Source organism: Alternaria alternata (genome assembly GCF_001642055.1).
Source record: "Alternaria alternata strain SRC1lrK2f unplaced genomic scaffold CC77scaffold_29, whole genome shotgun sequence".
Lineage (NCBI taxonomy): Eukaryota > Fungi > Ascomycota > Dothideomycetes > Pleosporales > Pleosporaceae > Alternaria > Alternaria alternata.
Genome location: NW_017306218.1, coordinates 325,849 through 353,090, shown reverse-complemented (window position 1 = coordinate 353,090; position 27,242 = coordinate 325,849). Strand labels below are relative to the sequence as shown.

General features: G+C 51.8%; 13 protein-coding genes across 13 annotated transcripts; 7 read left to right on the top strand and 6 right to left on the bottom strand.

The window, feature by feature from the left end:
* Positions 1 to 299: 299 nt before the first annotated feature.
* CC77DRAFT_1044513 (hypothetical protein) lies at positions 300 to 2,027 on the bottom strand. Its single transcript, XM_018527358.1, has 2 exons — positions 1,493 to 2,027; positions 300 to 1,440 (listed from the first exon to the last, which is right to left on the bottom strand). Exons 1-2 carry the CDS (start codon positions 1,865 to 1,867, stop codon positions 592 to 594), a joined length of 1,224 nt encoding a protein of 407 aa, XP_018380338.1. The 5' UTR covers positions 1,868 to 2,027; the 3' UTR covers positions 300 to 591.
* Positions 2,028 to 2,105: 78 nt separating this feature from the next.
* Positions 2,106 to 3,934, bottom strand: CC77DRAFT_1044512 (MFS general substrate transporter; the record flags this gene model as incomplete). Its single annotated transcript, XM_018527357.1, has 3 exons — positions 2,106 to 2,965; positions 3,100 to 3,476; positions 3,634 to 3,934. The coding sequence occupies 3 exons, from the start codon at positions 3,932 to 3,934 to the stop codon at positions 2,207 to 2,209; spliced, it is 1,437 nt and encodes a 478-aa protein (XP_018380337.1). The 3' UTR covers positions 2,106 to 2,206.
* A 616-nt stretch (positions 3,935 to 4,550) lies between these two features.
* On the top strand, positions 4,551 to 9,532 carry CC77DRAFT_502886 (hypothetical protein). Its single transcript, XM_018531945.1, has 5 exons — positions 4,551 to 4,782; positions 4,832 to 5,185; positions 5,234 to 6,065; positions 6,115 to 6,375; positions 6,430 to 9,532. The coding sequence occupies exons 1-5, from the start codon at positions 4,637 to 4,639 to the stop codon at positions 9,343 to 9,345; spliced, it is 4,509 nt and encodes a 1,502-aa protein (XP_018380336.1). The 5' UTR covers positions 4,551 to 4,636; the 3' UTR covers positions 9,346 to 9,532.
* Positions 9,533 to 10,035: 503 nt separating this feature from the next.
* CC77DRAFT_948008 (hypothetical protein) lies at positions 10,036 to 10,328 on the top strand (the record flags this gene model as incomplete). Its single annotated transcript, XM_018535177.1, has 2 exons — positions 10,036 to 10,168; positions 10,234 to 10,328. 2 exons carry the CDS (start codon positions 10,036 to 10,038, stop codon positions 10,326 to 10,328), a joined length of 228 nt encoding a protein of 75 aa, XP_018380335.1.
* A 403-nt stretch (positions 10,329 to 10,731) lies between these two features.
* On the top strand, positions 10,732 to 11,061 carry CC77DRAFT_947805 (thioredoxin-like protein; the record flags this gene model as incomplete). The annotated part of the gene is made up of 1 exon (XM_018535166.1): positions 10,732 to 11,061. The coding sequence occupies one exon, from the start codon at positions 10,732 to 10,734 to the stop codon at positions 11,059 to 11,061; it is 330 nt and encodes a 109-aa protein (XP_018380334.1).
* A 190-nt stretch (positions 11,062 to 11,251) lies between these two features.
* Positions 11,252 to 13,289, top strand: CC77DRAFT_503505 (hypothetical protein). The gene has a single exon (XM_018531947.1). It carries the CDS (start codon positions 11,497 to 11,499, stop codon positions 12,973 to 12,975), a length of 1,479 nt encoding a protein of 492 aa, XP_018380333.1. The 5' UTR covers positions 11,252 to 11,496; the 3' UTR covers positions 12,976 to 13,289.
* Positions 13,290 to 14,829, top strand: CC77DRAFT_502631 (hypothetical protein). Its single transcript, XM_018531942.1, has one exon. The coding sequence runs from the start codon at positions 13,604 to 13,606 to the stop codon at positions 14,585 to 14,587; it is 984 nt and encodes a 327-aa protein (XP_018380332.1). The 5' UTR covers positions 13,290 to 13,603; the 3' UTR covers positions 14,588 to 14,829.
* Positions 14,830 to 16,636, bottom strand: CC77DRAFT_502630 (hypothetical protein). The gene is made up of 3 exons (XM_018531941.1): positions 16,410 to 16,636; positions 15,943 to 16,346; positions 14,830 to 15,882 (listed from the first exon to the last, which is right to left on the bottom strand). The coding sequence occupies exons 1-3, from the start codon at positions 16,437 to 16,439 to the stop codon at positions 15,072 to 15,074; spliced, it is 1,245 nt and encodes a 414-aa protein (XP_018380331.1). The 5' UTR covers positions 16,440 to 16,636; the 3' UTR covers positions 14,830 to 15,071.
* Positions 16,637 to 17,242: 606 nt separating this feature from the next.
* On the bottom strand, positions 17,243 to 18,563 carry CC77DRAFT_502642 (hypothetical protein). Its single transcript, XM_018531943.1, has 3 exons — positions 18,093 to 18,563; positions 17,657 to 18,034; positions 17,243 to 17,599 (listed from the first exon to the last, which is right to left on the bottom strand). The coding sequence occupies exons 1-3, from the start codon at positions 18,215 to 18,217 to the stop codon at positions 17,374 to 17,376; spliced, it is 729 nt and encodes a 242-aa protein (XP_018380330.1). The 5' UTR covers positions 18,218 to 18,563; the 3' UTR covers positions 17,243 to 17,373.
* Positions 18,564 to 18,778: 215 nt separating this feature from the next.
* Positions 18,779 to 20,987, bottom strand: CC77DRAFT_502844 (decarboxylating 6-phosphogluconate dehydrogenase). Its single transcript, XM_018531944.1, has 7 exons — positions 20,747 to 20,987; positions 20,562 to 20,590; positions 20,470 to 20,508; positions 20,388 to 20,419; positions 20,012 to 20,340; positions 19,830 to 19,964; positions 18,779 to 19,779 (listed from the first exon to the last, which is right to left on the bottom strand). The coding sequence occupies exons 1-7, from the start codon at positions 20,789 to 20,791 to the stop codon at positions 18,910 to 18,912; spliced, it is 1,479 nt and encodes a 492-aa protein (XP_018380329.1). The 5' UTR covers positions 20,792 to 20,987; the 3' UTR covers positions 18,779 to 18,909.
* A 1,198-nt stretch (positions 20,988 to 22,185) lies between these two features.
* On the top strand, positions 22,186 to 23,634 carry CC77DRAFT_1000636 (RNA-binding domain-containing protein; the record flags this gene model as incomplete). Its single annotated transcript, XM_018523128.1, has 1 exon — positions 22,186 to 23,634. The coding sequence occupies one exon, from the start codon at positions 22,186 to 22,188 to the stop codon at positions 23,176 to 23,178; it is 993 nt and encodes a 330-aa protein (XP_018380328.1). The 3' UTR covers positions 23,179 to 23,634.
* Positions 23,635 to 23,660: 26 nt separating this feature from the next.
* CC77DRAFT_1013713 (hypothetical protein) lies at positions 23,661 to 24,626 on the bottom strand (the record flags this gene model as incomplete). Its single annotated transcript, XM_018523859.1, has 1 exon — positions 23,661 to 24,626. One exon carries the CDS (start codon positions 24,624 to 24,626, stop codon positions 23,661 to 23,663), a length of 966 nt encoding a protein of 321 aa, XP_018380327.1.
* A 1,028-nt stretch (positions 24,627 to 25,654) lies between these two features.
* CC77DRAFT_1035408 (inositol monophosphatase) lies at positions 25,655 to 26,680 on the top strand (the record flags this gene model as incomplete). The annotated part of the gene is made up of 1 exon (XM_018526933.1): positions 25,655 to 26,680. One exon carries the CDS (start codon positions 25,655 to 25,657, stop codon positions 26,678 to 26,680), a length of 1,026 nt encoding a protein of 341 aa, XP_018380326.1.
* Between the last annotated feature and the right edge of the window lie 562 nt (positions 26,681 to 27,242).

The following is a 27,242-nucleotide window of genomic DNA, read 5'->3' as shown; positions in this document are numbered from 1 at the left end:
ACGCGCGTGCCTTGACAGTATTTGGGGACGTCCGCTGCGTGGTTTGTCTTCTGTTGTGCCCGTTGTGGTGGCCTTCTTGATAAGGCGCGATATGGTGGATTTCGAGCGCCCGCACGCGTCCGCCACCTCTACCATCGTACAGCCAGCTTTCCACATCCCGATGGCTATATTGCGCTCGGAAAGACTCATATTTGGCTTACGCCGTACATTTTGCGATATCTCACGTCCAAAAACACGCGGTGTTGACATAGTTATAGTGGGTTGTTGTTGTGGTGGTGGTGATGGTGGGGGAGAGATTTGGCGCTAGCGTTGCAAAACTTTTGACGCGTAATTGTACAACCGTAGCTTTTACCTGCTATTTCAGATCAATATACGACCAACAATCGCATGACATGCGTGTTAGATCTATCTGAAAGAACAACATATGCTAAACATTGTGAAGATGAATAATCTAATGCAAGTATTTCATGCCCGGCGCAAGCTCCCCATGTCCATACGTACGCCCCACTCGAAACGCCTCTCCATGAACGCCTTTACCGCCATGTATTGTAGAGCTGTGATATCAGAAAATCCCCTCCAGCGATAATCAGGCTAATCATGTTTTGGCGCATAATCCCAAATATGACTCGAATCCCAAGATTCCGTCTCCTCTTTCCTCGCCTTGGGATCTTCACCCCTCTTCTTCGCGTCCTCTCTCAGGGTATCCAATTCGCGGTCCTGCGCCGAGATCTCAGTCCTAAGCGCAGTAATCTTCGCAATCTCCTCCTGGGTAAACGCGGGATCCTCGCCATTCTTCTTCGCCTCTTCCTCCCTTTTGTTGAACTTGTCTAGTTCTGTAAACTTTTCATTTCGCGCGTCCTGTTTCTTGAAGTAATCGTTGAATTTGTCCTGGCCGCCGAAACAGATGCCGTAGCCGTCGCAGTAACACGTGTTCATGGCCGGACAATGCACTTCATGCCCTGTGAAAATGTAGTGCCATATATACTCGAAGATGCGGCCGGAAAACTGGTCGTCCATGCCCGTTGTAAGGAGCCATTTGCGGTAGTGGATAAAGCGCTCAATGGGCACCTCCTGTATGCGCTGCCGCGACACGGCGAATTGCGCGCAGCAGATGCCGGAAATGGAAGGCGGGATGGGAGCACCAGGGTGGATCTCCTCCCAGATGTTGCGCCGCCAGTAGATCTCCTCGGGCTTGTGGAAGAAGTCGAAGTCGCCGCCGGGGCGGTCCATGTGGATCCAGTCCGGGCAGCCCGGGTCGTGGTGGCAGCGGACGTTCATGTAGCCCATGCGTGCGACGCGCTCGTGATTGAGGCGCTTGATCATCTGTGCGGCGTCGAGGCCCAGGAGCATGTTGTTGTGCCAGGCGTGGCGGTGGGCGTGCATGAAGATGGAGGTATCGGGGAGGTCGTCGTAGTGGTCGATGATGTAGGAGAGGTAGACCTGGTGGGCGGGTTAGAGTGTGGCCGTCTATATGCCAGAGACGCAAACGTACCATGGCCTCGCGGCCCTTGTTCTTGGGGATCTTGTGCTCGGCATTGGGGTTGTCGACTTCGTAGACGACGAGCGGTGCATCGGGTATCTCAGCGGCCATCCAGCTAATGTCCTCCTTCTGTGTCTTGGGCACGACAATCTTGAATGTGTAGTTGCTGCCGGGCGGCTTCTTCTGGCCGTCGCTGAAGCGCAGCGGCAGGCCAAAGTCGAGTGGGTCGCCGCGCAATGAGGGCCGGTGTTGGTTTGCGGAGGCGCCAGATTTCCATGTTGGAATCGACGAGCCTGCGCCGGGCACCGTGTGGAGATACCACCAGACGAGGCAGACGGCGACGAAGAGGGAGACGAGTGGAATGATCCTCGGTGGTCCGCTGAGCATCTTGACGGGTACACGGCAGCCTTTCACCGCATTGATGGTTGTGGAGAGGTGTTCGAGACCGTGGTGAGGATCATTGCGCGGGAAGCAAGCGGCGCCGGGGTCGTCAACGTCGTCAGCTCTGCCTCGACTTACGGTGGAGCATCCCGTACTCAGTTGCGCGTCACTGGCGAGCCCGAAACCCACATCCTTGCATTAAACTCTCACTAGCCCTGGACCACAACCTGGAACCAAGCCTTTTCACCACCACCGTCCGGTGCAGTGCAACACTTGGCAGGGGAACTTCAACTTCAATTACTACAACTCAGCTACCATCTCCCTACTCTGTCCTCTGCATCATGTTTACTCCCTCTTCATCCCCACCCGCCCAATTCCCCTCAGCCCCCATCCCAACAACAGCCCCGTGGCACAGCTCAACGCGAACAGATACCAGAACGCCGCCCGGAACCCCTCCATGAGCGCTGCAGGGCTCTCTTTCTCAACGTAGACCGAGTGCTCGGTAACACTAGACGCAATGACAGCACTGGTCGCTAGGCCTACGCTTTTCCCAATCTGCGCTACTGTGTTGAAGACTCCGCCCGCAAGGCCCTGCGTCCGGGCTGGAAACACTGATGTAATGACCAGATTAGAAACCGTGAATAGAGCGTCCGCGCCAATGGGATTGAAGAAGACAGAAAGGAAGGCACAGCTCCAGTAAGACCACTCCGGCTGTATGATGCACATAAGCAGTCCGCCAAGAGTGGTACAGAACAGCCCCACGGCTACCGCCCAGTCAGCGCGCACCCGGTGCGCGATCAGGCCCATTGCGACATTGGCGAGAGCTCCAGCTACAGGTCCGGGCAGGAACCGGATCGACGTCTGGATCGCGGATAGCTTTTGGACGTTCTGAAAGAAGAGAGTGTGATATGATTCCACAGCATTGAAAGTCCCCCACGTGATGAAAACACCGATACAGATGATGCTGAAGATTCGGTTGCGCCAAAGCGAATTGGGGATGATGGCGGGCCGGCCCAGTCGCTCCTGGCGGCCGACCCAGAAAATGAAAGCAGGAATGAGAGCGATTGCAGTGATCAGCAGACCAAGCGTGGTAGGCTCCTGAATCTTTGCAGTCTCTTCGGAGATCAGACTGGTCATGTTAGCTTCCAGTTTCAGTTTCAGTTTCAGAGGCAAGACACCACTCACGCAAAGCAATATGAGAGCAGCGCCAATGACGCACTTCCGAACAGGATGCCTACCCAGTCTATGTCGCTCTTCAGGCGGGACCAGACATGCGGCAGCTTGTTGTCGACTTTTGGCAAACCAAACAAGCCAAGGACGAAGACAATGGTGTTGGCGATGGCACTGATGTGGAAACCCCATCGCCATCCGATGGTATCAGCGAAGATACCTCCAAGTACAAGTCCAAAAGAAAAGCCTATGGGCTGACCACCGCCCATGGACGCAAATGCAATGTTTCTGCTCTTGCCTTCAGGGAAAGTACTCGTGATGATACTGACGGCTGAGGGAAGGCAGAAGGAAATCGCGATGCCTGCAAAGGCGCGAAATACAATGAGCTGTGTCCCTGTCTGTGCCAATCCACATGCTAGTGTAAACGCAGACTGCAAGAGACAACCTGTCAGGTACATGGGCCGTGAGCCAACGACATCGGCAACCGATCCGAGAAGGAGAAGAGTACAGCCACATGTCAAGGCGTAGATAGAGATAGGCCTGTTGTGCGTCAGCATGTGCGTACGGGACAGCACGTAATCGTAGGTACCATAAGAGCACACTGGGTGCCAGCTCCAGTTCACGTGCAACTGTGGGTAGAGTAACAGTCATAACACCAGAAAGCATGGAGCTGACCAGTGTAACACAGACGACCGTTACCAACACGATGGCTGTTGTTCCTTTGCCTGGGCCATCCCGCTGTTCGGCAGCGAAGGTTTCAGGGGATTCACGGATAGGTCGTAGATCATCAGCGATAGACGGCGTTTCTTTGATCTTTGCAGCACCAAGTGGTTTGGCTGCGAGGGCTGGGATTGTTGTCTCATGGTAGTCCACAAGTTCAATTGACGTTGCTGTTCGCGACATGTTGAAAAGGGTAGATGCGAATACTCGGACAAAGACGTTTATAACACCGCGAACATCTGTACTATTTATCTTACTGGCGAGTCCCTACTAGTCGGAGATACTAGTTAACATAGAGCATGACGCTGTTGACATGGGCTACGCCCTACGCCCACGTATTGCCCTTTGCCGGGAGTGAGATGACTGATTGGTCCAAGAAGTCACTAGTTCAACAAAGTCTACTACGTTTCTAGAAAACGGCAAATTTCCGGTGGCATCCATGCTGTAGAATGGCCCTTGGCTTGTAAACCAACCTGATGATTGTTCTTCCGTCAGCGTAGGATCGCGCTTGGACGCGGAAGCTTTCCGTCGCAAAGAGGTTAGGCGGAAAGATAAGATAGCCGCACCTTATCGGGCAAGCGCCATCCATTGCTGCAGGGATCTGGTACCTGACACTTGGAGATGTCGAAGAGCACCAGGTAGAAGAGCAATCGTTCTGCTGCCTGTGCGGGACATTCTCTTGTATATTCACTGTGGACATTTGATGTGCTAAGCTGGTCATATCACACAATTGGCTGCAGGCCTTGTTCCCTTACCAATACCGTCTGGGCGTTATGCTACACGTTGCAACTTCTTGAGATCGGAAGTTGAACTTTCGAAACACCATCATCTTTCGTTATAGCTACGCGTAACCACCAAGTCTCCAGAGCTTGGAGCTTACACCACATGATGCGAGCTTCGGCCTCTATACTGAGTGCGAAAGCTCTCTTAGTGCTCAGCGCGTTCAGGCACAGTGGCGCACATGCGGGCCCAAGTGTCAATGTCGCTCTTCGAGCTTCCTTCAACCCTGCGCCGTATCTAGTAGAGTTACTGTAAGCTTCAAGTATACAAAGATGGAGAGTTACACCTAACAACCACCAGTGAAACCGCTGCAGAAGAAAACGCGACAGCATACTACCCCATACTCGACCGCATTTCCGAGGGCTACTTCGACGAAAAGGACACACAGCAGGAGCTGTACACGGCCTTTCGAGACCTCCTCCAGAGCGATGGACACATCACCGACCCCGCAGCTCTTGCCTCATTCGAATTCGCCCTGTCAATCCAGTCGGCTGCGCCACGGATAGAAGCACATTACCAATTCTACAAGACTTCGGTGGAGCCATCGCTGGAAGCCACACAGACCAAGGCTTGCGACATCTGGACATCGTTCCACGGGAAGCAATACTGCGATGTACATCTGGAGGAGTCTTTTGGGGGCATTGAGAGCGAACGGTACGTACTGGGGATTTACTCGATTGACAGGTGCTAAGTACTGGACAGGACATATCAACTACCCTTCGACCGCATACTTGGCAACAGCTCGGCTCTGCCTGCCATCCTATACGCCGATATAACTGCTCCTCGATTCAAGAAGTGGCACAAGACATTGAGCAAGACGGCCAAGGAAGGAAAGACGTCGTACCGTGTCCGGCATAAGCCTTCATCCAACGCGCCAACAACACCATTGATAGTCAACGGATACGGTGTCGAGTTGCAGCTGAAGCGGACAGACTACATCGTCATAGATGACAGGCAGGCTGAGCAGGGACAGAAGAGTGATGCTCAGAAGCCGATAGGCACTGGCTTGGACGACGATGAAGATGTCGCGGACCTTAAGCCCTTGTCCAAGGACGAGGTATCCGAACTAGCATTGAAAGCTGCCGACTTTGTGGCTCAAAGCGAACAGCCAATGGACACCCTCATGAAGCTTGTGCAGGACTTTCCAAAGTACTCATCCGTTATTGCAGCTCATAACGCGTCGGATGAGTTTGTTGAGGAACACTTGGCGAATCGCAACCAACTTCTTCCTGCTGGTTACAACGTCATATGGATCAACGGCGTACAGATCCCGGCTCGCGATGTGAATCCGTACTCGCTGTTGGCGCATTTGCGACGCGAGCGGAAGTTGATCAATGGAATACGCAGTCAGGGTTTGAGCGGTTCCGAGGTTGTATCTTTGCTATCACATGCTTCCATTGCGGAGAGCCAGACGGAAGACGAGCCTCAACGTTATGACTTCAGGGATACTACTGAAGGGGGCAACATCATCTTATGGCTTAACGACATCGAAAACGACCCCATGTACGAGGGATGGCCAAGTGAGCTCAGAGCTGTCAGTACAACTATCAACTACATTGATTTCGAACTAATCGTGATTGCAGCTGCTGCAAAGAACTTACCCTGGCCAGCTCCCGTCTTGTCGAAGGGACATTCACAACGCCATCGTCTCCGTTGACTTTACCTCTACTGAAGATGTTTCGCTCGCTCTGGATACTATAATGAGTCTGATCAGGCGTGGCATCCCCCTACGCTGGGGTCTCGTTCCACAGACTGCCACATCGGAGGCTATAGACCAGACTAAGCTAGTCTATCATCTGCAGGATGCATACGGATTACCTGCTGTGATAGAATACCTACAAGTTGTGAGTGTTGGTCTGTCTGGGTATGCACGTATTTTGCGCTGACATCACGAGTAGTCTGCGGCGAAACCCGACAAAGCTGTCTTTGACACAACGGTCAAAAGAACTACACTTATCGAAGGGAAGGAAGCGTTGGCATTCGATGATGTACTCAAGTCCGAAGCTCTGGATCAACGTATCTCAGGTGCCAAACAGTACCTGAAGCGTCTAGCAGCAGAAGGCCCGAAAGCTCCCATCTTTGTCAACGGTGTTCCCATTCCAGCGACCGATGAATGGCTCCAAACACTCAGCCAAAGGATCGGCATGGATCTGCGTCAGATTCAGAAGGGTGTCTTCAACGGCGTCTTCAATGACGATAGTTGGGTTCCGCAATACTTCTTGTTCCAAGCCGCTGCTAAACGCAATCCTTTGATCATCCCAGAGAATGAGAAGAACATCACGCTCATAAACATGGCGGAGTTTGAAGAGGTACATGGCGAAGCCTACAGTAAGATGCCGCGACTTGATGCGTCAGAGTCTGCTAGCAAGAGTGACTGGATTCATATCACGCTGGTAGCGGACTTCGACTCTGAGGCTGGGTTTGCGCTTCTTAAAGCTCTAGCAGATTTCCATGAGGCCAACCCGAATGTTGAGGCCGTCCTCATACATAACGATAAAGCAGGTGCGGAGCAATCCAACGCCTCAGAAGATCTATTGGCAACATACATCAAATCCGGTCGCAAGCTCACCAGCGAAGCCCTGTCTGGACTCCTGGGCAAAGAGGTCAATTATGGACCCACTCCCGCCAATTCAACCTTGTTCTGGAAAGTTGCTGAGCCGATATACGACGCTGTCGGTCTGAAGCCAGGACAAAATGGCTTACTTGTCAATGGCCGCTATGTTGGTCCTATCCCAGAGGACTACACGTTCTCACAGGATGACATGGAGACTTTTGTCACCTATGAGATTACCAAGCGCATTGAGCCTTTGAACAAGGCGCTTGCCGATCTTCAACTTATGGACAAGATCGCGTCTCCTCTAGACGTTGCAAAGATACAATCGCTTGTTGCGCTGTCCACTGTGTCAGATGTTCCAGAAGGCATATTCGAGACTGCATCCACTTTGAGGATGAGCACATACAACGACTGGAAGTCCAAGTACACCGCTATTGTCAGGGGCGACGAAGATAAAGCTGTTTTCCAGATTGTGGCTTCCATCGATCCGGCTACTGAACAGGCACAAAAGTGGGTACCTATCCTCAAGGTACTTAGTGACATGGATGGCGTACACCTTAAACTTTTCTTGAACCCCAAAGGGATGCTGCAGGAACTTCCTGTCAAGCGTTTCTATAGATACGTTCTCGAAGCCCGTCCACAGTTCACTCACGATGGATCTGTTGGCCGTCTGGGAGCTCACTTCGGCGGCATCCCCAAGGAAGCCCTGCTGAACCTCGGCATGGATGTGCCACCATCATGGCTCGTCGCTCCTGAAGAGTCTATACATGACCTCGACAATATCAAGCTTAGCACGACCCCTGCTGGCACCAACATCGACGCTATATATGGATTGGAGAGCATTCTGATCGAGGGTCACTCTCGCGACACCACAAATGGTGGACAGCCGCCGCGTGGTGCTGAGGTTGTCCTTGCCACTGAGCGCGACCCTCACTTTGCCGATACCATCATCATGGCCAACCTAGGCTACTTCCAGTTCAAAGCCAACCCTGGATTCTACAACATCAAGCTCAAGAGTGGCCGCTCTCAAGAAGTCTTCAACCTTGACAGTGCAGGTCCGATCAGCTGGGCTCCTCAGCCCGGTGATGAAACTACCGAGATCGCACTTATGAGCTTCCAGGGCGCAACAATCTTTCCCCGACTTTCACGCAAACCGGGCCAGGAAGACACTGATGTACTTGCTCCCGAGGAATCGCTCGCCTCTGAGCTGGTCGGCAAGAGCGCACAGAAGGTCAACAAGTTTCTCGGCAAGATGGGCCTCAACTTCGACTCTGAAAAGGTCCTGCAAAAGGGTGCCGACTTGTTCTCTGGAGGCAAGACAGCGAAGAAGGGCACTCAAGCAGACATTAACATCTTCTCCGTCGCGTCAGGCCACTTGTACGAGCGCATGCTCAACATTATGATGGTATCTGTTATGAAGCATACAAAACACACTGTCAAATTCTGGTTCATTGAGCAGTTCCTGTCTCCCAGCTTCAAGTCCTTCCTCCCGCACATCGCTGCTGAGTACGGATTCGAATACGAGATGGTCACATACAAGTGGCCTCACTGGCTCCGTGGACAAACCGAGAAGCAACGCGAAATTTGGGGTTACAAGATCCTCTTCCTGGATGTCTTGTTCCCCCTAGATCTTGAAAAGGTCATTTTCGTCGATGCCGACCAGATCGTAAGGACCGACATGTTCGAGTTAGTGCAGCACGACCTCGAAGGCGCACCTTACGGCTTCACACCCATGGGCGACTCACGTACCGAGATGGAAGGCTTCCGCTTCTGGAAGACAGGTTACTGGGCGAACTTCTTGCGTGGTAGGCCATATCACATCTCCGCACTTTACGTTGTAGATCTCAACCGCTTCCGCCAGCTGGCCGCCGGTGACAGACTGCGTCAGCAATACCATTCCCTCTCCGCCGATCCCAACTCGCTTTCCAACTTAGACCAGGATTTGCCAAATAACATGCAGTTCAATCTGCCCATTCACAGTTTGCCTCAAGAGTGGCTGTGGTGCGAGACATGGTGCAGCGACGAAGATCTTGCCAAAGCAAAGACTATTGATCTGTGCAACAACCCACAGACCAAGGAGCCCAAGTTGGATCGGGCAAGGCGGCAGGTTCCAGAGTGGAACGTGTATGATGAGGAGATTGCAGCGTTGGCAAGGAGGGTTAAGGGGGAGAAGAGGAAAGAGGTGGTGGATGTACAAGAGGAAGAGCAGAGGAGGGAGAAGAAGGAGAAGGATGCTGAGATTGAGCACAGTGAGTTGTAACATAGATGATACACGTAGTGCAGGGAAGCGCAGCTTGATATCAGTAGAGTGAAGGGTGGTCACAATATTGAAAGCGTCGCAAATCCGCAGAGGAACGCCTATGTCCCTCTTGCTTTGTTTTGACAACAGCACAAAACTCGTCTTTCAGATCATTTCGACATCGGTGTTCCGCTGGCCAGTCTAATTGTCATTCGCCAGACCCTCGATATCAAAAGGGCCGATCGAGCCGTCTTTCCCGACCACCACTACGATGATCGACCACACCACATGCGGTCATAACGTCCAGGAGGCTTGCACGCGGAGCGAACAATCCACAACCGGTTTCTGCAAATTCCCGAATCCACGCGAGCCCTGATGCGATGAGACATTAAACCACACATGTTCGGGTCTCGGCTCCTTTAGCGCGTACTGGTCCCCGTGCCGGTGCCGACTGTACCTGGGACTCGGTGGAGCAGGTAGGTTCATGCCAAGACAAGTATGACATCGGTGCTCAAGCGTCATAGTCGCAAAAGACGTAATGTGGAGGTGCCATGAGGCGCTGGGCTGGATGTGTAGGACGTAGGTATATAAAGGTGGCATTGACTTGTATTGTACAACCTCATCATATACTCATCAAACGAATCTACACCATTCTTCTCGACTGTTTCACCACCCCGAACAAATCAAACTACACAGAACTTCCGCATCAACATGTCTGGACAAGGAATCTCTCACCAGGGCATCACCGCCCCCGGTCTCAGCGAGGCGGACCAGAACATCAACAACACTACAGAGGACATTAGCAACAAGGCTTCTGGACACAAGGCCAACTTGAGCAACCCCAGTATGTTTCTTCTTCGTTATATATGATGGCATCACTACAGAAAAAGAAAACTAACGTCTGGCTAGACACTAGCGAGGAGTCCAAGAAGAAGTCTGCTGAGGCGCTCAAGGCGCTCGGTGGTGAGGATGCCTTCTACGGAAAGCAGGGTAAGGGCGAGTAAGGGATGAAGATGCTCAAGAGAGGAAGAATGCATTTATGATACCATATGAGATGAATATAATGTCTTTCAACACTTATTTACTGCCTTGGAGCAAATGCTCTACAAGTGCCGTGCTAGTGGAACCGGTATAGCTTCATCGTTCTGTTGGTATGTGATTTCCAGCGGAGACGACTGGAATTTCGTAGAGATTCAAGAAGGCCTCAAGCAATGATCGCGTTGACGATGCATCCGGCATGGTGTTCTCGTGGCACTAGGTGATGACGTCACCAACCCTGTTGTCTCCTTCCCCACACCTCCACCCCAGCCATCCAATCTCCCCCGACTCCAAAGTACCCTTACAAAGAAAAGCAACCACGATCTTGTCGCCCATCGATATCCTGCAAAGCCACACATCATCATCACCATGTCCTCAGACCACCCAGAAATACCCACCCTCCACTCCAAAGCCGAGTATCTCCGCGCCGTCATGTACGAAGGCGTCACGATCCTCGAAGGCACAGCGACTTGGTGCAAAAACTGCCACATCATCGCGCCCGAAGTCGCTAAGATGGTGACTGAGTACCCAAATGTCAAGTTCTACACGTATGATGTTGAAGAGTGTGAGGATATTGCGCAGGAATTGGGGGTGAGGTCTATGCCGACGTTTAGTGTGTTCAAGGATGGGGATATTATGGAGGGGGTTACGGGGGCGAAGCCGAAGGAGATTAGGAAGGCGATTGAGGGGTGTTTGTAGGTGCGGAGATTGACTTGGAGAAGAGGGAGGCTGGGTGAGAGTGAGAACAGCAATAATTCGAGAGGAGCTAACATACGTAGTCATACTGTCGTGAAGATTACGGCAGCAGCCATCGAGGCTCCAAGATATTTAGTCCGCTGGTAGCTTACAACCCCATTGTTGGTATGTCCGCGTCACAAAGCGGTGGAGATGCGGCCATCTCTCGCGGAGGTGAAGGCGGCTTAGAGGAGCGAAAAGAGCGTGTGCAAATATTTTCTTGAACACTGAGTCGTCATCTCCAAATTTCTCACTTGAGCTTTGTACGCCAACGCACTCCCAGAGTCACCATCGCATCACATCCTTTCCACGCACTGCAATAGATCGCCGTGACTACCTGGAAGCAAGAACTCACTCAATAACATCTCCGTGCAAAGAGTTCTTGGCATTCATAGCAGTATGGCAGAGCCTCTGAAGGTCGCAGTGCCCTCGAAGCTGAAGCTCTCGGAGCTAGGGTCAAGAATCAAGAGACTGATGATCCTAGTTGCGGAATATGAACAGGCGATCGCACGACTGGGCGACACGATCGAAGATGAGTGTATGTCATACATCAAGGCCAGATGTCAGTACTACCAGACAAAGCTCAGGGCCGATGAAAAACGATACATGACTACGGCGGGAAGGCCTCACATAGAACGTGTGCCTGAAGACTCTCACGTACCAGTAGTCTCGATCCCAGAACTATCACAAGTCATGTCCACTGAAGCAGAAGCGTTGGGGGATGTTACCACTATTGGTCTCTCACTCGTCCAGCTCACCACCAATCGCGCTGCCTTAGAGCAAGAGCTTCAAAACATCAGACAAGCGAAGGAACGAATGCAAACCGAGCCTATCAAGTCGATAGATGCCGTGGAAGACGACAATGAGATACAGGACCTCAACAACATCATCGAAGAGTATGGAAACAAAATCCAAGAGCATGAGTCCTGGATCATCTCCCTTCGTTCGAAGGCGTTGGCAGCGATAAAAGCGGCGAACCGTGCCGCTAAGAGTGACATCGAGATGCCTGGGATCGGAAGATGGTCTCCTATACCTGCACCCGGAACTATGACTACCACCCCTTTGTCTGCACCCACTATAGCCACTACTGCACCTACTGCAGCTGATACCACGTCCATCACGGTCACCACTGCTCAGGTTGAGGTCGCAGATATACCTTCCGAAGTTACAACCGCCGCGAAGGATCTCCAAGCCAGTACGACTTCGGATGTCGTAGCCACTGTCCCCAGAAGCACGACTGCTACCATCAAAGTGGACAAAACACTCTCGAGTATCACACTGTGTGCGCCAAAAAAGCAATACGCCAATGTTGAGAGCGTGGAGCAAACAGAATTTGCTATCGGTGACATCGGCTGGTTTCCCATTCTGCGCCCCTCACTATCTGAGTCTTCATCCGACATTCACACCGAGTTCGGCTACATCTGCGCTAAATCATATCCGCTCATCGTTGAGGAAATGCTGGAGGATTGTATGCTAGGTCTCATCATTTCTACATCAAATGGAAATGGCTTGCGTCTAAAATGTGCTTCTGTCAAAAGCCGAAGTGCTCTCCTCCTTACCGAGTCATCACAGAAACCCAGCTTTTCCGGCTGGGGCGAGGAACTACATCCTAGAACTTGGCTTCGGGTCAAAGGCTCCAGCGAATATAGCCCTCCCGCAGGCGCTTACGTTGACATGCTGAACGTGATCATGATACCCTATGACACAAGATTTCAGAAAAAAGGGAGTCTGATGAGCGAGGACTTCCTTGTTCTACAGCAGATGAGGCTTTCAGCAGTGCTCTCAACATCCGGAGCTGGAAAAAGAGGATTCGCGCCAAGGTTTTGGACGTGGTTTGGAGAATGGTATGGAAAATGGTGGATGGCAGCACGGGAATGAGAAAAAAACATGATGTTCAGAGCAAATGTGGATGAAGACATCACTCAATGAAACACCTGACTCAACCTGAGTGAATACGTACGAACTTCACACTTTGCGTCGAGAACAATGAGCTGCCTCTCAGTATGCGATTCGCGAACGTTAGTATATGCTGTACCTGTGCATCGAAGTTCTCGGTACTATCTACCTAGTGTGATTAAGTCTGATAATGTTCCCACTGGTGGCCCTCGTGTTCAGATGTCAGTCAGTCATTCGATAGCCGCCACGCTCAGTCCAATCACACGTGAGACCGTCGGAGCGAGCACGCAAGAGATAGTCAATACAGCCGACCTGACTACGTAACACATTATCAGTCATAAGCGTTTGTTATCTCATTTCTGCGCATAAAGCGCGTTTTATGTTCGTGAGGCGGTTAAGGTGCGGGTCACATCGCTCACCACTCATCGCCAAGGCAATGCTGCGTTTGCACCCTACACAATTGGAAATTTCGTATATACTCTCTTTCAGACTCACCGACGATAGCTACGATAGAAATCTCTTTCTCTTTCTTGTCGCTGATAAGTGTCTCTCACTTATAAATCACGTTCTTTAGTACACCTCCTTTACTACACCAACCAATATAGTCAACATGGACTTCCTTGGCAACACCTCACATCTTGATTACAAGCCTATATCGCCAGTATGGCCCACTGTAGTTCCTGAAGATATGAAACACGTTCAGAGCATGATCGCCAATGAAGCTCTCGCCATCGAGCTCGAGCAAGCACGGATGAGGTTACTTATCCCTCAGTACAGCAAGATGATGTGGGATGGAGCGTGTCTTGGTGAGCTATCACACAAAGAAACAGAACTAAAGGGAGCTTCAACGAATCTCAGAAGCCGCGTTCAAAATTATGAAGCTTATGTGGCAGGATGGAATAACACGGTCGGGAGCGTGGAACAGAAGGGAGAAAAAAGGAAGAGGGCTGCCGAGGAGGGAGGGAGTGATGAGAGATCCCCGCCGCGCGCCACCAAGGCGAAGACCTCCGAGATGAATACCATGTCTGATCCGCCTCGATTCGAAGAATCGTCTTCCGCCATTCCACGTCCTATCGTACAGAACCGGTATAAGTCTGTTCGCAACGTCGACCCCAAGACCATCAGTGTCGGCGATATCGGCTGGGCGCCGCTACCACGCATGGCCCTAAGCAGTTCGACCAACAAGACCATACCATCCGAGTATGGCAAGGTGAGCATCAAGGTCTATCCGTTTATCATCGTCAAGAAGCTGGATGACTGCATGCTCGGGGTCGTCATCTCAACTGCCGGAGGCCAGGGTCTCAAGACGAAGAGCGCCTCCGTACGCCAGCGAAGCTGCTACGTCACTGGACCCAACTTCAAGGGATTTGACGATCCACCTTTCGGCTGGGCGATGAGCCCTAGATGTCAGAACTTGGTGGTTGTGGGGACAGGCTATGAACCTGCACCAGGCGCTTTTGTTGATATGCTGGACAGTCACAAGATCTACTACAATTCCAGGTTTGAGAAGAGTGGGTGCCTTACGATCCAGAGTAGAGTCGACCTGGGACGAATGAGGCTGTCGGCACTGCTTTGGGGTGCGAGTGAGGGCTGATACCTGGTGATAGTAATGGTCTGTGATGAGGTCTTTGAGGTAGCCTGGTGTACGTCTAGCAATTATCGTCCGCCAGATGTGAATTGATTCCAACCACGTAGACATCTTCACTCTTCTTTTCCACATCTTTAACAATGCGTGAGTCCCTCTCTCAGTTCTACATCACGTTTTGTCCCCAAAAGTTCGTGTCGAACTTTTTTCCATACCCGTGCGCATAGTTGCAGTTCCCTAAACGTCCTACAATCTGCTAGAACGCTCCAGGGAGTTTCAGGATATTCTTCCCGCATGATCTCCTTTATGCGTTTTTCCCGTTGTATCGATGACAACCCAACAACACGGATATCAGAACAAGCCGAGAAGTTTAAAATAGCATCCACATGCTTGCCTGCAACATCATCTAGTTCGACGGCATCGACCATGATCATTCCACCCTTGGCCGGCCCAAAGTTCTGTAATCGTAACGAGCTTGGTGACGCCAACCAATCTACACTATGATCAATGGACTGTCATTGTCAGAATTGTTGCAATCATGGAGGTTTCTGGCGCTTGCCTTGATCTCAAGTGCATCCCCTTTGAGATAATGAAGGCCGCGTTCCCGATAAGTATCGCTTCCGGAATTCCTGCTGGCTTTTATCTGTAAGGGGACGTTTAAGCGGTACTCCACGCAGAGTCTTCTACGATCAACTATGCCAGTTCTCTGGATGTCATTTTCATAGATCTTACCCAAGTACCGCCACTCATCCAACTTTCGTAATGCGACGATATCGTTATAGCATTTGAGACTCAGCTCCTTAGGGCTTTGAGCAGTGTAGTTTTCCAAGCTCAAAGCTCCGATTGTTCCAACACGGAGATAGTTGATCGCGCTTGTGAACGAAGCACTGAAAGGAGCAAATGTAGGAGTTCCAGCCATTAGAGCAGAAGCCGAATCTTCCTCAGTAATTGGCGAGTCTATAGTACAATCTGAATCATCGTTGTACATAGTCATGCCATCGTCAGCGACAGTGTTCGCGTCGTCAGGTTCGATATCTGCTGTCTGTTTCATAGTGTTGTTCAGTGCCTTCGAATACACATTCGATTTCAGAACCTCGGATTCGAAAAGACTTCCGGAATGATGGTCACTGATGTCATCACGAATCGGCAGCTTGCTGAAGATACTGCTCGAGTCATCGGTACCCAGTATGGATTCCGCCGCTTCTATCGAATGAGCTTCTCGCATACGTTGAGTGTCATTCGCGATTCTTTGAAGCATTTTGCCATGCTTTTGGATAAGTTTCTTCATCTCGGTCAATGAATCCCTATGACACTTAGCCACCCGCTCATCATCTTACCCTATATTGCAAATGTTCTTCACTTACATTTGTAGTAGCCCAACCAGTGTGCTAATGGCAGCATGCTGTTGATGCAGCTGCTCCTGAAGCTCTTTGACTTCATCATCATTCCAAAGCGTCTTAAACTTTGCTTTCCAATCTAGTCTGGAGGTATCAAGGACACCTTTTGTGATCTTCAGCATGTACTTCTCAAGCCATGTTGAAAGCACCAGACAGCTTGTCAGAGTCGTGTCCAACGTCTCGATCAGTGCCGGCTTCTCCTGGAGGACATCTGTGTCACTCAGGAGTAGCGACTGGATCTGCGAGAGCGAGGCACCCGTGAGTTTAAGCTGCGAACAGAGCGAGGATACAGTAACAGGCGCGCGTTTCCACGCGTTACGAATTTCGTTGAGCTCTTTGGCAGCTACAATGCAGGTCGTTGTGATCCGAAGCTAGGGGTCTCGTCAGCTAGGCACTGCTGCTTTGATGGAGACCTTCCACTTCGCAACACTTACCACAGCTGTCGTGATGCTCAAAGGATCCATCTGAAAGCCGATAAAGCACAAAGACCGGTCTGGTATGCATAGGCAAGCTTGCCTTCGTAGCCCGTCAACGACCGGGTTACCATATGCAAGGGAGATTCCGAGGAGCGAGAGTAACTAGTCTTCCCTACTGCAGTGTACAACAGTACATACTAGAATAATACTAGATATTCTAAGTTAATGTAGACATCAGGCCTTAATATCTACATAAATAGTAATTACATTAGTGCTGTTGTAGGCTGTAAATCAGTAGAAAGCTCTGGCTCACCTCTTCAATCTCTGCCTTGTATGCGGTGGGGTGATTGATCAGCTATCTTCTGTGATTCATAGGGCAGGTACGCAACAAGACAAGTTCCCGTTCGTGAGGTGTAAGGAAAACGATCCCAAGCGCCATGAGGATGCGGTCCTCCAGGCTGATAAAGAGGCGTTTAGATACAGCCTCCTATTCGTGCACCGCCCCAATTTAGAACGTGACGCGCGGGGTAAGCCTCATCGCGTACACAGCCTCATCTTGAGGCCTCCCAGCGCAACCCGCGCTACAAATGGTGAGACCTAACAAACATATCGATGGAACTAAGAGGTGAACGGGCACTCGAAGAGTCGGGCCGCTAACGAGCATGGGGTGCCCCTTCTGTAACTCGTCCCAGATTACGTCACACGGCACGACATCAGCCATGGCTTTTGGACGTTTCGTGAAATTGTGATATGCCTACTACATGGCTACGCTGCTGAGCTTCCTGCATAAATGCAATGCTGTATAGTATGCCCATTGTCAGGCGCGTCCCGCAGAGTGCATGACTGCTATCATCATTACATACGTCTCTCATGAGCGACATGTCTATGCCCAACAAGACCAACATTCCAACCAGTGACATGGTCTCTGCATGTAAGGTCTACACTAATCCGCCCCTCACGCAAGACCTGAGTTGACGGGGCTTTAACCTCCCTTTCTAGGGGCGTTAGGCACAGCAACTGGCGCGCGAGCAGCTCCTCCCGAAGCCGCACCCTTCTTACGCTGATAGAAGCGCTCGACAACTTTACGGACGTGGTTTTCTGCCTGCTGCTTGTCGCTGGGCGCCTTGATATTGTCGAGCGTGTATGGGGCTTGAATAAGAACGGAGTCGCTAACGACGATCTGTGTGTCTGCCCATCGGGTCGGTAGACTGTGTTACGTGTGTCAGTTCAAACGGCCTGTATCTGTTTGTTCTGCTGTGACTCACGTTCTCGATATAGCATCGAACAGCTCCTGTGCCTCGGGACTAACTCCCTTGCCCTTCTGCATATCCTTCTTCTTCATCTCGCGGATAGTCTGGTCTTCGCGGGCTTGTAGCGCGGCTAGATCTACCTTGGAGATGCTGGGGAGCGCTCCATCAAAACCCGGTGCGGACTCAGATGCCCGCTCTCCTGTGCCAATGATCTCGAAAGATTCAATGTGTGCGAATGGGATGATGTGATAGTCGCCGGGCTGGCTGAAGATGGAGGCGGAGGGGTTCGGCGGGGCAGGGGCGGTGTTGATGGCTATGGCGTGGGTGAGGTTGCAAGCCGTGAAGAGGGTGCCCTCGAGGACGTTCTTGCCAGGGGCACATGTTACCTTGATGCTGGGGTGCGTCAGCTGATGTCCCAATTCCAAGATATCTCAGAGTGAGAAAAACGTACCGTGATCCAACAGCCTTGTATAGGTCGGAGTCTGCGCCAATAACATCTTTGCCCGAGCTCGTGCCGGCTTTGAGGTTCGGCGTCGCGACCTTACCCGCAACGCTGTTGCGCTTGTTGTCCGCCATGGTAGTCCTGCTCTTGTATCTCCCGTCTCTCGTCTAGGCGATTGTATATTACGGGCAGCGGAGGCTGGCTCGTTGCTCCGCTACAGATGTTTCGTCAGCACCCAAATATTGCCCAGATGTACTCTCAAGGACCTAACGCCAGAGACTCATACAAGCAGTGAATATACAATCCAAAGGAATGAAAGAAATGAAAACGCGACAACACACGCGCAACCGGGTGGGAGGGCAGCGCGAGTGTGGCGGAGCTATCGTAGCTCGGGGCGGATGGGTTGATGTTGTCGTGATGCGCTGCAACTTTCCGTGGTCGCGATGCCAAGCCTTGACGCAGGGCGCTTGCTCTTGGACTAATTATACTGTATGCCTCTGGACACGCTTTCCGTCCCGACTGTTTTCTAATCGCTGGGAAGCCGATACGCGTGCGACCTCGTAACAATGTCACTTCATAGTGGGGTGGATACTCAAGGGTCTACCCAGAGTTACCCGATGATCAATACCGGAACAGGCTAGCCGGCTCGAGTAACAACACAGCGGTCAAACCAAGCTTCAAACATTCACCAGATGTCTGCAAACATTGGACATGCGAATCATTATATTCATTCTAAATTTGAGGTATCACACTCCTCATGCTCAATATCAAACATGAACACGAGGCGACCTTCTGTTCCCCTCCAACAAGCAATGGATATCCCTTTTTAAGCGTTGTAGGTAGAAGCAGAGATGTTTCCACCCCTTCCGGTCCAGTTGACGTGGATGTCCTGACCCTCCTTGTAGGTCTCGTTGGCGAACTCGGGCTTGATCCTGAAGGTGTGGGCACCGAAGTAGTCACGCTGCGCCTGCAACAGGTTGGCGGGGAGGTCCTTGGCGCGGTATCCGTCGTAGAAGCTCAGAGCGGTGCTGAAAGCAGGGGTGGGGATACCCCAGAGGGCACCCTTGGAGACGGTGTCTCTCCATCCGGCCTGAGCCTTGTGGATGGCCTTGCTGAAGAAGTCGTCGAACAGCAAGTTCTCGAGCTCGGGGTTCTGGCGGTAAGCCTTGGTGATCTCCTTCAAGAAAACGGAGCGGATAATGCATCCACCGCGCCACATGAGGGCGATCTCTGGCTTGTTCAGCTTCCACTTGTACTCCTTGGCGGCGTTCTGGATCAGCATGAAACCCTGAGCGTAGGAGATGATCTTGGATGCGTAAAGAGCCTGCTCGAGGTTGTCGATGAAGGCCTTGCGGTCACCAGAGAAGCTGGGGGTAGGGCCGTCCAAAAGACCGGAAGCACGGCCACGCTCCTGCTTGAGCGAACTCAGGCAACGGGCGAAGACGGCCTCTCCGATCAGGGTAACGGGCATACCGAGGTCGAGCGCGTTGATGGCGGTCCACTTTCCGGTACCCTTCTGACCGGCAGAGTCCATGATCTTCTCAACAATGGCAACACCATCGTCGTCGTTCTTGTACATGATGTCGCGGGTAATCTCGATCAGGAATGAGTCGAGAACGCCCTTGTTCCACTCTGTGAAAACGTCGCCGATCTCCTTGTTGCTCATACCAAGACCGCGCTTCATGATGTCGTAGGCCTGGTTTTGTCAGTCGTGTTCTTTTCCTCGGTACAACCAGCTCGTCTCACCTCGCAGATCAACTGCATGTCACCGTACTCAATACCGTTGTGAACCATCTTGACGTAGTGACCGGCACCCTCGTCACCGACCCATTGGCAGCAGGCCTCGCCGTCGGACTTTGCGGAGATGGACTGGAGGACGTCCTGGAGAATTGTCAGATGTGCTCTATACGCGTTTCGTAGATCCGTACCTTGATGTATGGCCAGGCCTCCTCGTTACCACCGGGCATGATGGAGGGACCGTAACGGGCACCCTCCTCTCCTCCAGAGACACCAGTTCCGACGAACCGGATACCCTTGGACTTGAGGTAGTTTGTGCGGCGGTTGGTGTCGGGGTAGTGGGAGTTACCACCGTCGATGATGATGTCGCCCTCCTCGGCGCCTCCCTCGAGGAGGAGCTCGATGAAGTCGTCGACGGGCTTACCGGCCATGACGAGCATCATCATGCGGCGGGGCTTCTTGAGCTTGGAGACGAACTCCTTGATGGAGTGGGCGCCAACAATGGACTTGCCCTTGGCCTCTGTTGTTTGTTAGAGATGTCCGTAGCGATCCATGGATGAGCCTTACCATCGTTCAAGAATCGGTCGACCTTGGCAACGCTATCTGCCTGTCAGTGTATGTTCCTGGCGCGGTGTATCGAAGCGCTTACGTTCGGTTGAAGGCGACAACGGTGAAGCCGTGATCAGCACTGCCTTTTGTTAGTACTAGTCTGATGTGATTTTGATGTGGGTCGTGACTTACGCGTTGAGGATCAAGTTCTGGCCCATGACCTACGTGCATGGTCAGCATGGCTTCTTTCTCGATGAGTTGGAGGTGAATGTCTCCGGATAATTTGGGCCATTCCCTCAATGGCCGACAAGAACACGTGAAGACATGCACTTGATACCGCATCCTCTGGGAACGCGACCGGATTAGGGATTACTTACGGCCAAGCCGATGAGGCCGAAATCTCCGACAGGCTCAGAAGACATGATTGCTGTTCTCGTGTGGGTATAGGTGTTTGGATGAGAAAGTTGTGGCGGGGTAGAGTTGCAGCGACCGGGCGTGCAACACGAGAGGGCAATTGAGGCTTATAAAGCTGGTGATGGTCAAGAGAAGAGAGAAGAAGACTGGTGGGGGTCTTGTCGAGATAATGTAGTCGCCGGCAGACTTTGGAAACAAGCGGGGCACACTACTATTGCATCAGTTGGCTGCACGTCCCACACATCCCAGCATCACTCAGTTGACGGAGAATAGCTTCGGCCGCGGCGGTAAGGCTATTGTGACACAAGCCACTGTTGCCAATTCCGTCTTGTAAAACGTTTGCTGTGCTCCGGACATGATTGCTGAACATTGCATGATTAGAAAGCCGCCTGGTTAGGCGCGGCCTGGACACGGGTGGGTTTGCGCATGTGGTAGGGAATGCCAATGGCTGCAAACACGACTGCAGTTACCACAACCCGAGAAACGTGGCTCACGGCTTGCGGACTAGGGATGCACGCAAAACATCCAACGGTGTCGCGGTCAAATGCGGCTGCTTGTGAAGCTCCCGAATTCTCAAGTGCACCAGCCCCTCCATTCTCAGCCTTAACACAGCATTACGGATGGAGGGGCAGCGTGCAGGGATCATCGGACTAGGGCCGGGATGTGGTGGCCGGAGAAGTCTGGCGATGCTTACCTGATAGTCGTGATTAGTGAGGCGACGTCAAAGGCACGTCCGGCGATGAGTTTTTCTGATATTGCTGAAGCTTCATGGTTGTAGACAAGGTCGTGCCTTGCGTGGACACATGTTGTGCAGCGGCTGCCGATATGCCGGCAACACGTGATTCGGGGCCGGAGGAGCCAAGCGGCTCACTTTCTGCGACATGATTCAACAAATAACACCAACGTCAACGCCCCCATCTGACGCATCCCCACGGTAATTCAATTTGCACACCGGCCCGCCATCCCACTCTGCCCCTTTCAAACGCCGATCCGGTCGTCGCCCTCCTGCACCATCGCTTGCTAGACACTTCGGGAAAGTCTCGCCTGTGTTCCTTGACGTGTAGTCAGCATCAGTCTCAGTGAATCACCTGCGCAATACTGCCTGGGCGGTATTATTCCCTCACACGAACGCGTTCCTCCCAGAGGCATTTTCCACACAGCCAAAAGTAAACACTGCGCCTCACTCACCGGTACCACCGCCACATTCCGCGCCCGCGCTCCCGATATTCACCCTTTCAAAATCTGCGAGCCCTAGATTGCGACGCAACCTTAGTCATCCGACCGTCCTATCACCAGGCTACCCAGTTCAGTTCGCGATAGTAGAGCGCATCCCAACCAGTAGCTGGTTAAGTCATCACCTCGCTAAGGTTAACCTGGACTGACGCGCAGCTCCTACTTCACCATGCAGCCTCATCACTCTCTCCCGGCGCGACCGCCGACTAGCACATATTCGGCACCGCCTTCAAGATCAAACAACGCTGGCGCGCGCGCCCAAGGCAACTCGCCTATGTCTGCTGGTTTTACACCGCGCTCTGTGGCAGCTCATGCTCCTCCACAGGCGTTTGCTGCGCCAGCAAACTATGCGCAAGCCCCAGTGAGCGCCCCCTACCAAGCACCCGCTTACCCGACCAGCAATGCTTACAACAACTACTCGTACCCAGCCTATGCAACGGGTGCCCCTACTACGACCTCATACACAGCTGCCCCGACCGTGAACCGTGGGTTTGCTGGTACCTATGATCCCGAAGAAGAGGCTCGGATCGCCGAGTGGAACAGCGCATACAATGCCGGCGATGCGAACGCGAAGAAGAGCGGCGGCGCAAGCGTAGGCGCTCGACCGGAAGCATCAGCCCCTCAGGATGCCGAAGCAGCGGGACCGACAGCTGATGGCAAGCGCAAGACTGTCGTCCGCGAGGGAGGTGGAAAGCAGTGGGAGGATGAGACTCTACTTGAGTGGAATCCGTTGCATCCGCGACTGTTCATCGGTAACCTCGCGGGTGAAGTCACCGATGACTCGCTCCTCAAAGCATTTGCAAAGTACCCCTCCTTATCTAAAGCCCGCGTCGTGCGAGACAAGAAGTCCACCAAGAGTCGCAGTTACGGCTTCGTCAGCTTTTCAGACACCGACGATTACTTCCGCGCTGCCAAAGAGATGAACGGCAAGTACATTGGCAGCCACCCAGTCCTCATCAAGCGCGCCACATCGGAGGTCAAGGCTGTCACAAAGAAGGACGACAGACACAAGCAAGGAAAGAACAAGAACAACAAGGATAACAAGAACAAGTCTGGCAACGGCAATAACAGTACTCCCGCGGTAGTAGCATCTCCTGCCATGTTCATTCCCCGTGGCGTCCAGAAGAAGGGCAAGTCGAACGGTCCAAGGGTGTTGGGTTGAAACCTAGTGTGGTTAGTGACGACATTAACACGGCAACTCGATGGATTATCCAGATATGTGCAATGGCCCTCCACCACAGGGTATTTCGAATGCGTTCAAGGTTAGTCTTGCGATTGGTCTTCATCGTTTTATGTTTCAAGAATATATTCCCATCTTTTAGAGTTTGAGTCTCTGTTGTTTCTTGTCTAGCGTTAAATGGAGTTTCAGCAGTGCCAAGCACGAGCAATATGAGGATCGCTTCCGTCGTTGAGGCAGAACGCAAATTCGCGCGTTGATACGTATATGAGCAGTTGACGGCGTGAGGAAGAAAACATTTAATGCACTTGTACGTCCAAGTTGAAGGAGGGAAATCGTGGCAGAAGAAGATGAACCAGACAGAAAGCAAATGGATCATATGAACCCACGAATATTGCAAGTCTCCGGCAATATGCCAGTCACATTTCCTGATGTCCTTCGTGCCGATGTACTCAGTTTCCACTTGACTACTCACATAACGTCTTCACCTTCTCGACAACCCCGTCCCTATCGCCCTCAACACCCAAACAATCCAAAAAATCATAACTCATATACTCCCTCCTCGGCACCCTCGCCCTCCAACACAGCCTCGTAGTGTGATATCTCATCTTCTCCTTCCAGACCGCATCCTCACTCGTCCCCCACCTCGCCTGCCCACTCCCCATCCACGTATACTTCAGGCCATATCTATCATCAATCTCTAACACTGACCCATCCTCCTTCCGTAACGCCAATGCCCTACACGCCTCAATTTGATCCTCCAAACCAGGCCAATCGGGCAATAAATCCTCTCTCGTTTCGAACTCAAGATTGACCTCCTGGCAACTACTCGGCAGAACCAAGCTCGCCATGGTTTCCGCGAGTCGCTGTCGTTCCTTCAGTTCGGCGAGTAAAGGCGGAAGGAGGTAGGCGCATATCGTCCAAGTAATTCTCCTCCAGCGTAAATGGCTCAAGAGGAACTTATTGAAGTTGGACGCTTTCAGCGCAACGAGGTTATCGTGGAGATGGTATAGTTCTGCGCCTCGCTGCTTGGTGATGTGGTGGAGCCAGATGTCTCCGTTGTACAGCCATGATGTACTACCTAGGTACCGGAAATGGTGCGTGGAACTGCGCAAGGGGATTTGGTGGGCTTCTACATAGATAAGGCGACATGTTAGGAGCAGAGCTGAGTCGATTTTGGTACGATGAGTGTGTCGAGGGCGGTATAGTGGTGAAATGGAATGGGTGTCGATAGGGCGGGTGGGATCATGTTGTTGAGATAGCACGTGTTGGTAGATTGTGAAACGGATTTCTGCTGGTAGGACGGCGAAGAATAGAGATTGGAGCTGAGGATGAGATGTTGATGTTGTCAGGGCGGCAAGGTTTCGACGGATTTCTCGCGCGGCGCGTTGCCGGACGTAGCGGTCTTTGGGGAGAGATTTTGGCTGTGGCATCTTTCAATTGTCGTTGTTTTGGTGTACGTTGGATGTAGGTTATTGGCTATGACGTCGTCCGGTGAGGCAAATGATGGTTACACGTGATAGAACCTCTCTTTACCATGACAATCTTATGTAAACGTCCTTATCGTACCAAGAACTATCTCTTTTTATGTTTATGACCAACGTCTTGGCGCATTAGAAGCAGAATCGCTGAGTATCTGTCTGGCCGCAGATCTCCCGGTGCAGATGAGGTTCCGCTGAGGGACGTGCACCAGCTGTCGAGCTTTCTCTCAAACTTGACTTTCCCTACCCCACTTCATCGTTCACCGCATACGTAGTGGCCTACGACGATCCCATCCAAAAGACAAAGAAAGGTACTCGCACTTCACTTACAATAATGGTTCCAGAGTCGAGCCTCACCAGTGCTCTGAGCACGACGGAACAAATCGGCTGAGACACGGGCCTCGGGTGTCTACAAGACTATCTAATCTTAGCGGGCATTGTGAACTGTCTCTGCTCGGACCTACTCGGAGACATGATAAAAAGACGTAGGCCCACTAGGCTAAGTCTAGGGCAACAGTCATATATACAGAAACTGTTACCTACAAACGCCTACTCCAATGACTTTCTTACTGGAAACAAATGGCTTGTGGCCATCGACGCCAGCTTGCTTTGTGAAATAATGACTTGTTCACAGTGTATAACTTCGCCAAAGGTTTGACTCGATGCCGCCTATAACGCTGTCGCGGCAGGCAACGATCTCGAATCCTTTCACCTTGCGAACTATTCTCACACAAGGTCGCTGGCAGCTCAGACGGGGTATATACAAACAGCAACTACAGGTAAAGTCACTACACAGAGTGACTTGTGGGCCGATATCAAGGCAACACAACGCAAATGTTGGCCTGCCTATAACTACAGGCCTTTCAAGTTCTTCCGGACTCAACAACCACTCTCGACTCAACTCCCATACACTACTTGCAAACTCCTCGAGCAAGTCCATCAGTAAAGTCCGGATCCAGAACCTTACTCGAACTACCACAATGGCCCCTCAAAATAAACGACCAGTCTTGACCAGCACACTATCTGCCTTGTTGTCGACGGCTACACGTTCACGTGCTACCTCAAGGCCGGCCCCAGCAACTGATTTCAACGCCATCCTAGTCAAGTATGGTCTTACTCATCAAGACCTTAAGGAAATCGAGAGCGTGCTTATCGACGTTGCCACGGAGGCAGGTAACATCATGGTGGCTGCGGAGTACTCCCTCATCATGACAGCCCAGACCAAAAATAACACGTCTGACCTCGTCACCGTGTTCGACAAGCAGATTGAGGATATGGCCGAGGCTCGTTTGCAAAAGGCCTACCCCTCCTTCTACTTCCTCGGGGAAGAGACGTTCAAGGCTGGGACCAAGCTGGCCGACCAACCAACATTCGTGGTTGATCCAATCGACGGCACCCTGAACTTCACACAGGGTGTTCCCAATTGCGCGATTTCTCTGGCGCTTACGCTCGACAAGAAGCCTGTCGTAGGTGTGGTGTTCAATCCCTTTCGTGGGGATATGTACCACGCAGTCAAAGGCCAAGGCGCGTTCTTGACGAGGCCGACTACAGGAAACACGATCAAGCTTCCTGTACAACAGAACCCGAAACCGATGCCGTCGCTCAATTCCTGTCTGGTAGCTGTCGAGTGGGGTAACCAGCGCAGGGGCCCTAACTGGGCACTACGCACTTCCGTCCACAACGCCCTTCTGACCTCCAAAGATGAAGGTGGCGCGATGTGCAAGTCGGTACGGTCTAACGGCTCCGCAGCATTAGATTTCTGCTATGTTGCACACGGAATGCTTGATGCTTTTTGGGAAGGTGGAGTTTGGTCTTGGGATGTGGCGGCTGGGTGGTGTATCTTGGAAGAAGCCGGTGGTATCGTTGCGAGCGCCAATCCTGGTAATTGGGACCCAACTCTCGAGGGCCGCCTTTACTTTGCTGTTCGCAACGCTAAGCCCGAGGAACAGAAGGCTGTGGTGGAGGAGCTTTGGGGATTAATGGGCGATCGCAAGTTTGTGTTTTGAATGTAGTTCTTGGAGTCTTCACTGTAGATCAGGTTTTTCATGCTGGAAATTATATTTAGAAATCTTATACACTTTGACATTGAACAGCTTTTTTTACAAGTGTCAAACCATACAATGAACGACGATATCCTTCAGGGTAAAGCAACGGAAATCTTAAAAACTTGTCCTTTGCTTTATGCCCTCTAATCCAAGAGCGATATACTGTGGACTTTCCGGAATTCAGAACAAACTCCCCCCCAGCGGAGCCTTCGGCTATCGCTACTTCTAGTCAGCAGCGTATTAGTTTGGTTGTTCGGACATTTGTGTACCTGTTTATCGCACCTTCTGCATCAGTACAACGCTCATTCTATATGGCCTGGAAAGCACCAGTACCCATGTCCTAATACGTACGATTAGAGCCTACAAGAGTAACTGCGCACCCCAGTCTTTAGGTAGCTACGAGAGGCACCTACTTTCTCATTCAGCGTGAGACTAAAACAAACATCCTCCATCACATCCCCATCACAACATACCTTTACGCACAATCACCAAGCCTCAACGAAGCATCATTTGGTATCAAAAC